This window comes from Physeter macrocephalus, chromosome 9 (assembly GCF_002837175.3).
Source record: "Physeter macrocephalus isolate SW-GA chromosome 9, ASM283717v5, whole genome shotgun sequence".
In the NCBI taxonomy this organism is placed as follows: domain Eukaryota; kingdom Metazoa; phylum Chordata; class Mammalia; order Artiodactyla; family Physeteridae; genus Physeter; species Physeter macrocephalus.
Window position 1 is genome coordinate 28189012 of NC_041222.1, and position 11615 is coordinate 28200626.

Genomic DNA, 11615 nt, shown 5'->3' on the forward strand with positions numbered 1-11615 from the left:
TCCCAAAGTAAAATGTGCTTCTTCCTATGGTTCATGGTCAAAAGTTTTTAAGAGTCACTGTTCCAGACCATGCCATCTGCTGAAGGAATAGAAGAGTGATCTTCTCTTATATCTTACAAAAACAGATAAATTGGACTTTAGAAAATTTTAAACTTTTGTTCTTCAAAAGACACCATCAAGAAAGTAAAAAGACAACATACACAATGAGAAAAAAAATTACAAATAATGTATTTGATAAGGGACATATCTAGAACTATAGAATTCTTACAACTCAACAATAAAAAGACAACCCAATTAAAAATGGGCAAAGGCTCAAAAAAGATGTACAAAGTTAGAGTGACTGTGGAAAAATTAGAACCCTCATACATTACTGGTGGGATCATAAAATGGTAAGCAGTTTGTCAGTGTCTCAAAATGTTAGATAACTCAGAAATTCCACTCCTAGGTATACACACTAGAGAACTGAACACCTACACCCACACAAAAATTTGTACACAAATATCCATAGCAGCATTATTCATAATAGCCAAGAAACAGAAACAACCCAAATATCCATAAACTGATAAATGGGTAAATACAATGTGATATATCCATACAATGGAATATCATTCAGCAGTAAAACAGAATGAAGTACTAAAATATGCTACAACATGATCAATCTTGAAAATATTATGCTAAGCTGAAAGAAGCCAGACCCAAAAGGCCAAATATTATATGATTCCATTTATACGCAATGTCCAGAGCAGTCAATCCATAAAGGCAGAAAGTAGATTAGTGGTTGCTAGGGGCTGGTGTGGGGGGAGGAATTGGGAGTGACCACTGATGGATATAGGGTTTCTTTCAGGTGGTGAAAATGTTTTAAAATTAGATTGTGGTGATGCTTGCACAAATGTGAATATACTAAAAAACACTGAATTGTACACTTTAAAGGGGTAATTTTATAGTATGTGAATTATATTTCAGTAAAGCTGTTATAAAAAAATTTAAACCCCTTGACAGTTCTCCTTTACCCAGTTTAGTGGAGCCTTCAAGTTCCTTCAGGTTTTGCATCACTTACTGCCAGCTAAATTTTCAACTCTCATCTCCTGCTATTTTCCCCTGCACCACTTTCTGCCTCCACCCTGAACACACAAAGCCATTTTATAATTCCATGCCTTTGCACATACCATTCGTGTTGCCAAGAATGTCACACTGTCTTCTCTTTCTATTGAACTCTTACATATCCTTCAAGACCAAATACTGTTTCCTTCAAGAAATCATCCCTTACTCCTCCAGACAAAGCTGATCATGCCCTCTCTGCTATAAATACTGGTTGATGTATCTGCCTTGCGAATAGACTCTGAACTCCTTGAGTTTACTAGACAGTATCATATTCAGCCCTAGAACCTAACACTTGTAAAAACTTAGTAAACATTTACTGAATAAATGAATGACAAAACATTCCCTCACTACTGACTAGAAACAGTGCTATTTTTTCTCCAACTAGTTTAATTGGTAAAATCCATACAAATGTAACTTGAGCGCCGGCCTTTAGAGACCAATAAAGTGAAATAAAAATACAAATTTGAGGCCAACGCTGAGACTTAACGGAAAATTACTATAAAGTAACATTTCATGGGGGTTCATAGTCCAGATAGTTACTATTGTTGACCGAACATACATACTGACGTCAATACTCTTTTATTCAACATATTAAATGTGTTGTTTAACTCTGGTAACCACAGCTGTGACTTAGTTAACGATCTCAATAAATCCTACTTAAATCAGAGACAAGAAAAAATTATGCAAATGAATTCTTATCTGTTTTTCTACCCAAGGCATATTTGATAACAGATAAAACATACTCCAAATAGTCTCTACTTAATAGTCAAGAAGCCATTTGAGGTTTTATTTGGATCAAAATCAAATACAAAGAAGAGGAGAAGCCTGCTATATTCACAAACGGTTTTATTTCAGAAAGAAATTACACATTAAAAGGAGACATAGTTAAGAGCTTACATTCATGTATGGAAGTGAATCTAAGAAAGTCAACAGTTATTAATATACAAAGTTCATGATTAAAAAAGACAGTAAGAGATAATGACAGAGGGGCTTGCCTTAGATTCATCCATGAAATAATATCTTTTGTTTAAAAACAAAAAGATATTGGTCTTTAAGATAGCTCTCTAGAAACAAGTTCGCAGTTCCAGAGGACTTTAAAAATCAAACCCATCACACCAGGCTCCATGTAGGCTGTATCACACCCATACTCATCAGGCAGGATGGAAACCATTCATCAATTAAACCTTACAGCTAGACAGGATGTCTTCCACTAATCTCTTGTAAACCCAGGCATCACCCTTAAGCCGCTGCCTCCTGATACCCACCACGTCGGGTTTTTGAAGCTGGCACACTTCTAGCTCAAACTGCATTGTCACTTTGCCAAAATCTGACTGTGTTTGACACTTCAGTGTATAGCTGTGAAAAACAAGATAAGAAGCCAGTTAGCAGGAGAACCATGAATATTCTGTATAATACAAGAGATTTCTATAAGCCTCTAGGAGGCCAGTGGGGAAAATGAACCATTATTTCGTATTAAGCAATATAGTACTGCTTACAGTTTCCAGATGACCTAGATATGCTTTAGTGATGGAGTATGACTGGTGTTTTCCCAAAAGCTAACCAGGATCTCAAAAAAGAATACAGATGAAAAGGCTTTACCAGAATTCTCCCTTGCTCCAAAGAAAAGCCCTTTTTTCATAGCTATACATGCCATTCATGCTCAAGAAATCTTCCGGCATCCTTTATGCAAGTCTTTCAATGGTGTAATCTGTGAACATTAGGCCATTTCCACAATGTTCACAACAAAGGAAAGCAGAGGGAAGATTAAGAATATTTTATTTTGTGCACTTCATCAGAAACTTCTGTCTTTCATATAAATAAAACTGAAGGCAGCAACCTGTCAGTAGGAAACATGTTTCTGAGGTTTTTCTAACAGTAATAAGAGGTTATGATCATTACAACACTTTAGGGCAGAGTTATAAAAGAAAGTCCAATGAGACAGTACATTCCCATGGTTGAAACATATGGCACATATAATTAGAACTGCCACATTAACTACTCTGATAATGGAAAGGCCCTGTCTATATGAAGCCTTCCACACATCTTAAGAAATAGGTATGGTTCCTGCAAAGTTGCATAAATTGAATTCATGTAAATCAACTTTTAATTTGTTTACATTATATTTTAGTTTTATTTAATTGTCTTACTGATCTTCAATAGATAAATACAAACAATAAATAATAGGATCAATTCTAAATTTCGGTTCCCTAAATATTTAGGGGCACACGATTAGGCACTGTTCCATGTAAATGGGGAGAAATTACTTGTATCTGTTATGTATTACAAGGTGTATTAAAATATCATTCTTTTTCTTACTAACTTAGCTATGTCCTTTGGGGCTTGATCTATTAAAAATAAGCAGTTGCTATCAGAAATGCCGTTAAGGTAAACCCTGTAGTTAAGGTTCCTGATGGGAAGATGAAGCATAGAGCAATTTAGTCATATCAAGGATAAAAAGTGATTTTTCCTCATTGGAAAAAGATAGTAATGGAATATAACCGAGATTAGTGACACCACACCACTGAAAAATTTAGCTTTTGTTATTCTGCTTTGTCACAAAAAAGGTAAAAACAAACAGAGAAGGAAAAAAGAAAAAAGAAGGATAAAGGCAGATCTTCAGGTGGATCAGGAAGTTCGAGGAACAGATTACTGGTGAATAGCCAGTTACCGATCTGATAGATCATACACTGAAGGAAAAATAATCGAAAGCTTTCTAACACAGATTTGGCGAGAGGTTCTAACGCTGTGGATAAATCCCAAGCATGAAGAACAGGTCAGAGTTAGATGTGATATAATGATACCTAAAGAAGAAAGCCAGGGTTCACATAAGAGTGCTTGCCAACATTTAGAGATAATGAAAAGTAAAATTACTTTTGCAAAAGATTGTTTCTTAAAATCTTACTCTATACTGATTGTTCCAATTAAATGTTTTTGTTACTCTATCAGTGGCTCTTCTTGTTAGTGCTTTAATAATGAAATTTTAAAGAGATATAACTAAGTGGAAATGTTTAGAAATATGAACATCTTAAGCAACCAGAAGAGGTCTGGCTGTCCAGACCATGAGATCATGACGAAGGAGGCTTTGATGGCAGTTCACTCAACAGTGGGAAACAGCTAAGGTGAAATAATTTTCTAAAGTACTGAAAACCAGTTCTGTCACATAGAACGTCATAAAGAGAAGGAGTCTATTATATATATCCTTGATTTGTGTGAGGTGTCTCACAAATTTAGATTACAACTTATAAATATTATTGTAAAGCAGAACATCAAAGAAAAATAGAAGATGCAAAAGAAACTGGAAGAAGTTCAGATTTTTCTATTTTGAAAAGTCTAACTTTGAAAGTGGTGACAATATGGGCACTTTAAAAACTTCTATAGCTCATATAAAACAAAAGAGAATAAATTATGAACACAGACACTAACATAAAAGCTTTTTGGAAAAATGAGGGGAGAGAAATATATTTTTTAATTATGTTAAACAATTTATAATTTTTTAATTATATTAAAAACATAGGTTGAGAGGGGAATCAACCTATGTTTTTTCAAAGTTCAAAAGACGTCAAGTAATAGATGCAAGTGTGCTTCTTACCCCCTTTGTACAAAGTCAGTTTTTTCAAAGTTCAAAAGACGTCAAGTAATAGATGCAAGCGTGCTTCTTACCCCTTTTGTACAAAGTCAACGTGCTTCTTTGGAAGAATAGACATTAACTCATTCAAGAGTTGATCTGGATTCACTAATCTGGTTGTAGTCACATTATAGTGAGGCTTAAAAAAGAAAAAGAAGGGGTTAAGAAGTAAATCTTTACATCAACACAAAGACCATCTTACCTCATTTAGAGATCCCAAACTCCTCAACATAGTACCATTTCAAGTGGAAATATTTCAAGAAAAACACTGAAAGAATTTACAACCAACTCTTCGTAAGTTGGATTGAGATGGCACTGGGAAAGCTTGGAGAAATCACGTTTATTAGTAACTGCATCCATATCACCCTTTTTATATTTGCAGCTTCCTCTCCTACGAATTTTTTAGTAAGTAAATAAATATGAAATAATGTCTATCTCTTTGAGCTCTACCTATTTCCCCCTTCCTACATGGTGATAAAGACTCCTGAAATGTAAACTGTGAGAAAACAAATGCCCTAGAAAATTTCACTTATATATAGTTGCATGTGTTTCCTTAATTCTTTCTTGATCATTTAAGGAATTTTACAGAATCCCAGGAGGTGATTCTATGACAATTCTATGAAGGAATGAATATAACAAGTATCCCTTTAAAAAAGTAATGTCAAGTTATTTTTTCTCATTCACTAACAGCATAATTCTCAGAAATAATTTTTTATAATTAATTAATTAATTTTTGGCTGAGTTGGGTCTTCGTTGCTGCACGCAGGCTTTCTCTAGTTGCGGCAAGCGGGGGCTACTCTGTTGCGGTGTGCGGACTTCTCATTGCGGTGGCTTCTCTTTGTTGCAGAGCACGGACCCTAGGCATGTCGGTTTCAGTAGTTGTGGCACGTGGGCTCATTAGCTGTGGTGCACGGGCTTAGTTGCTCCACAGCATGTGGGATCTTCCCGGACCAGGGCTTGAGCCCGTGTCCCCTGCAGTGGCAGGCAGATTCTTAACCATTGCACCACCAGGGAAGTCCAGAAATAACTTCATTCTTTATTAGTATCTATCCATCCATTCATTCAAACAACTATTTATTGACGGCTTACTAGGTGCCAGGCACTGTTTTATTTTTTAATTTTAATTTTTTAAATTTTATTATTATTATTTTTTGGCCACACCATGCAGCTTACGGGGGATCTCAGTTCCCCCACCAGGGACTGAATCTGGGCCATGGCAGTGAAAGCCCGGAATCCTAACCACTAGACCACCAGGGAACCTCCCCAGGCACTGGTGTTATACAATATAACTCTAAGTGGTACATGGATAAATACTTTTATTTTAATATTTATATATTTGTTCCAATCAGATTTAGCAAAAAAAGATTAGAAAAACTAATGACATACGGTTTCTTTTTAAATAAATACAAGTTTTTAAAAAGGTAGTCATCTTGGGGCTTCCCTGGTGGGGCAGTGGTTAAGAATCCGCCTGCCAATGCAGAGGACACGAGTTCGAGCCCTGGTCTGGGAAGATCCCACATGCCGCAGAGCAACTGAACCCGCGCGCCACAACTACTGAACCTGTGCTCTAGAGCCCGGGAGCCACAACTACTGAGTCCACGTGCCACAACTACTGAAGCCTGCGCACCTAGAGCCCGTGCTCCGCAACAAGACAAGCCACCGCAATGAGAAGCCCATGCACCACAACAAAGAGTAGCCCCCGTTCGCCACAACTAGAGAAAGCCCACGCGCAGCAACGAAGACCCAACACAACCAAAAATAAATAAATAGATAGATAGATAGATAGATAGATAAATAAATAAAGTTAGTCATCTTGATTGTGGTGGTGGTTTCACAGGTACATATATAATGCCAAAGTATATTAATTGTACATTTTTAATATATGCAGACTATTGCATGTCAATTATACCTCTACAAATCTGCTTTTAAAATGCATCATATAAAGAAAGTACCAGATAAATAACAGTGCAGATGATATGCTGATATGCCGACATGAAGGTGACTGTCAAATGACTAGAGTTCAGGAACCTCAGCTTCAAGTTATAAACGGAACAAGTGGCACAGCTATGACAGGCCCCTCTGTCTCTTGGCTTCCAATCCAGGACTTTTTCACCAAATTAGATTGGATTTTTCAAGAAAATAACAAACTGAACACTTTCAAATCACAATTCAAGTGATTCCTCTGTAAAATAAAGAAATAATCCTATTTTATCTATTTAAATTTCAGATTTTTATAGGTTGCTTCCTAAAAGAGGGCTTAACTACATATGATTCACTATCTTAAAAAATTAAGGTGTTCTTTGTATCATCTTTTTTTCTTTTTGGCCACACCGTGTAGCATGTGAGATCTTAGTTCCCTAACCAGGGATCAAACCCGTGTTCCCTGAAGTGGAAGCGCGGAGTCTTAACCACTGAACAGCCAAGGAAGTCCCTTTGTACCATCCTTTTAACTTTTCTGTAAGCTTATAATTTTTTAATTTAAGAACTAGGTGTGGACTTCTCTGGTGGCTCAGTGGTTAAGAATCCACCTGCCAATGCAGGGGACACAGGTTCCAGCCCTGGTCCGGGAAGATACCACATGCTGCAGAGCAACTAAGCCCGTGCGCCAAAACTACTGAGCCTACGCTCTAGAGCCCGCGAGCCACAACTACTGAGCCCGCGTGCTGCAACTACTGAAGCCCACGCACCTAGAGCCTGTGCTCTGCAACAAAGAGAAGCCACCACAATGAGGAGCCCGTGCACCACAACAAAGAGTAGCCCCCGCTCTCCACAACTGGAGAAAAAGCCTGCACACAGCAACAAAGACCCAATGCAGCCAAAAATAAAGAAAGAAAGAAAAGAAAAGAAAAGAACTAGGTGGAAAATGAGGATAATCTCCTAAAGTAAGTCCTTCAGTTCTGAAAAACTTAAAACATTAGAAAGGGTTAAAGATCCAAAGTTAGATAAAGCTTCAGATCTTAGGTGTGTGCTAATTACAACTGTGGTACTGCTACATTGGGGTTAAAATGCTCAACAATGACAATAATAATGATACTTGACACTGGAACACCTTATATTTAGAAAGCATTTCATATGCAATACAGCATCTCATACAGTCTCATTTATATATCCCAGCTCTGTGAAGCTGCCAGGATAGACATTATCTCCAGTTTTTACAAATAAAAAAATTGAGATAGTCAGAGATAAAATGACTTATCCAAGCTACACTGTATGAAGCTGAGGCTACAAACCAGGCTTCTCATTCCCAACCTTATGATTTTTCTCCTGCATCCTGGAAGTACTGGGAAATATCTAGAAAGCCAACTAGTATCACAGCAGTTCCTACTGAAAAAATGCATTCAAGTTCCAAATAATTTACATTGGTGAACATTTTTAGAATATCATCTATTAGTATTTGATAACCACTGAGCTTCTCAATAATGTATATAATTGGACAAGTTTCCTTAATTTTCTTTATTTAATATTTTCAGAGAAATGACACCATGATTTTCATAATCCCAACATCAGGGTTTGAAATACCTCACAACTGTCTCCAACTAGAGAACTCTTAGAATAAAAAGATAAAATATGCCTAATAAACAGCCATATGCAACATAAAACTCCACTGCATTATGTAAGTTCAACAAGGCAACAAATACTAATGGAGAAGTCCTATCTTCTCTCACTTTAAGACAGGACATAAATGGGATCTCAGAACATTCTCCCCTGAGGCACCCTTCCACCCAGCAGCTCAGCATTTTTCTTCCCCCAAACCTGCCCAGATTTGCTCAAAATGAGACTCTCAGTGCAAAATCTAAACACAGACCCAGTCCCCAAATCATAGGGAACACCACCATCTGCTCTTCCCTCCTCTGGGCCCCACACCTCTTGGAACATGTTTTTATTACAGCAATAAGCCCCGTGGATCAGAGCAACATCCCTGCCTGTTTTCACTGCCACTCTACAAATTCCTCAAAGACATGAGCTGTGTCTTATTCTTCCCTTCACCTCTTACTGCCCCCAAACAAAAATGTCATTCATTAGATGTTTGAATGAATACTCAGAGAGAATCCAAGAGAGTAAGAAGTACTTTATATCTACTAATCACTTCTTTTTCTTTTCCTATCCCCACCAAATATACTGTCCACACCACTGACACATTAAACATGCTGTAAAAACATAATAGGTCTGTCAAGTAAGGTCCAAACGTCTTAGCCAGCCTATTTTCCTCACCTGTTGCTATTTTCCTCACACACACCACACTCAAAGTTCAAATTAACTTCCCATGCATTCAGATATTTTGTGAGGCCCTACAAAGGTACCCATGTGTCAGGGACTCTCCTATGTACCAGAGATAGGACCACTGACCTCAAGCCCTCATCCTTAAGGCAGTTCCTTATATATGCCCCATGCTTCCCCACCTCCTCTTTTGCCTCTGTGATTAACCCCCTACGTGAACTTTAATATCTGAATTTTAGTTATTTGTTCCTCCAAAGGAGCAACTGTATCTAATTTACCTCTGCATTCTCAAAGCCCACTGCATAGTAACATGTATATTTTAGGTGCTCAAAAAATATGTACTAGCTAAATGGATGAATAAATAAATTAAAAATACTAATCAATTCATTCATTTAGTACTTTCCTTTAAAAAAAAAAAAAAGTAGTCCAGTTAGCAGTCAGCTTCTAAAATCCATATTAAAGAACTCCAGTCCACTTACCTTTAGTCTTCTTGGCCCATCTTTGGCCAAGCCCTTCCTTTTGCTCCTGGTAAGCACAGTGATAACCTTATCCAACCCCTTCTCAAGGCTCCCAAACACTTTGGTTCCTTTTCTTTTTGGAGTATCCTCTACATGTACTTGGTTAAGGTTGAGTTCCACTGAGCGACACCTTAAAAAAAAAACCAATGAACCCACGAGTAAGAGTTGGACTTCCGGCCTGTTGGGTCCCTCACAGAGGTGCATTTGTCCTGGCTGTTAGGTGCACCTCATTCAGGTATGCCTGGCCAAGCCATCTTACTCTTCCTCAGAGAGCACGAAAGCCATCTCCCACTGAAACGAAGCCGTCACCTTTCCCCCAAGTCAACCGCCAAAACTATTTTTCCCCTACCTTTTTTTAGTATCAAATATATAGAAAAGTTGAACAAAAAGTGTAATAACCATCCACATATCCTTCTAGAGTCAACAATTGTTAATATTTTGCCACATTTGCTTTCTCTACATATATATAATACATACATTAAAAATATGTACATCAAAGTAATCCATCTGAAGATATCACAACCCTTGGGACTTCCCTGGTGATCCAGTGGGCATGGGCAAGACTACACGCTCCCAATACAGGGGGCCTGGGTTCAATCCTTGGTCGGGGAACTAGATTAGATGCCACATGCATGCGGCAACTAAGAGTTCGCCTGCTGGAACTAAGAGTCTGCATGCCACAGCTAAGAGTCCACACACTGCAACTAAGAGTCCGCATGCAGCAACTAAAAGATCCCACGCGCCACAACTAAAGATCCTGCATGCCGCAACGAAGATCCCGCATGCTGCAACTAAGACCTGGTGCAGAATGAATGAATATTTTTTTTAAAAAGATATCACAACCTTTTACTCTGAAACACTTCAGCACACATCACCAGTGAATAAGGACATCTTCCTACATAACCACAATATCATTATGATATCAAGAAAATTAATAATAATGCCATAAGCATCTAATATCTAGTTCACATTCTAATTCTCCCAATTATCTTCAAAATGGAGCCTGCTCAAAAAAATAGCTATAAAAGATAATGAAAGGTCACCTATGCTGCAGACCTGTTTGTACAAGAGGAATGGGCTTTATCTGAAGCACCCTTTAGGATCTTTAATATTTGAGTGACTGCTGTTTGTTAGTGGATGTCTACACTCCACTGGAAGAAGTGTAGGGAAAGATGGGTCTCAGCACAGGAACTGTATTTTAAGTTAAGGTGCCAGTCGTACTGCTGATGAGTCTCACAATTCCACCCTGAGAAAGGCAGTGGCAACAGCCTCAGTAATGGCCACAGACCACATTCATACAGACATTCCTACAGTCCCTGACAGAACCTACATGATGGTTTACCTTAATTGGGTTTATCATATATGAAAAAAGGAAATGTGGTTACATATACTAAACAAACTGTACAAAACTGAACACTTACCGCCTCTCAGGGCTAATGACACCTGTTATTAACTTCTCTGTTCCTGATGAATTTACCGGCATTTTAACTGGGGTCTCTTTCAGGCACTGGTTTCTAGCTATTAGAAAAACAACAAACACAAACCATATGTAGCTGACATGCTATAGTTTCAAATTTTCCATCAATAATGCATATATCACCTCACTCATTGGCTCAGAAATATTGTAATCACTTGCCCAGTGATGTTAAGGCTCTAATTCTTTAAAGAAATGTTTCCAGATAATTTACAATAGAAACAAAATCATTTTGCTTTACATGTGTGGCTCTTCTTTTTCTTCACTGTAAAACTGAGGCCATGCTTATGATTTTATCATAAATATCATATGAAAAATCTAAATAGATCACATAAATAATATTTCATGATTACTGATTCTACTTTCTATAAATAAAAGTCAATTGTATTTATGCCTTTAATGAATATATTACTGAGAGGTGTTAATTCAATTCATAGCCCTTTCAACTCCTATCAGGCAAAGAGAATAGTCCTCTGTGAAAGCTGACAAAAGTTATTAAAGAGGTTGTAAGCGGGGCTTCCCTGGTGGCGCAGTGGTTGCGCGTCCGCCTGCCGATGCAGGGGAACCGGGTTCACGCCCCGGTCTGGGAGGATCCCACATGCCGCGGCGCGGCTGGGCCCGTGAGCCATGGCCGCTGGGCCTGCGCGTCCGGAGCCTGTGCTCCGCAACGGGAGCGGCC

General features: G+C 38.0%; 1 protein-coding gene across 2 annotated transcripts in view; it reads right to left on the minus strand.

Moving 5' to 3' along the window:
• Positions 1-1930: 1930 nt before the first annotated feature.
• Positions 1931-11615, minus strand: part of MELK (maternal embryonic leucine zipper kinase) — an 84850-nt gene continuing 75165 nt past the window's right edge. For both annotated transcript variants that reach the window (XM_007127530.4, XM_055087094.1), the window contains 4 exons: positions 10884-10980; positions 9424-9592; positions 4762-4865; positions 1931-2457 (listed from right to left, as the gene is read on the minus strand). In XM_007127530.4, coding sequence (XP_007127592.1) covers positions 2280-2457; positions 4762-4865; positions 9424-9592; positions 10884-10980 — 548 coding nt within the window. In that variant the 3' untranslated portion in view covers positions 1931-2279. The remainder of the gene's footprint in view (positions 2458-4761; positions 4866-9423; positions 9593-10883; positions 10981-11615) is intronic.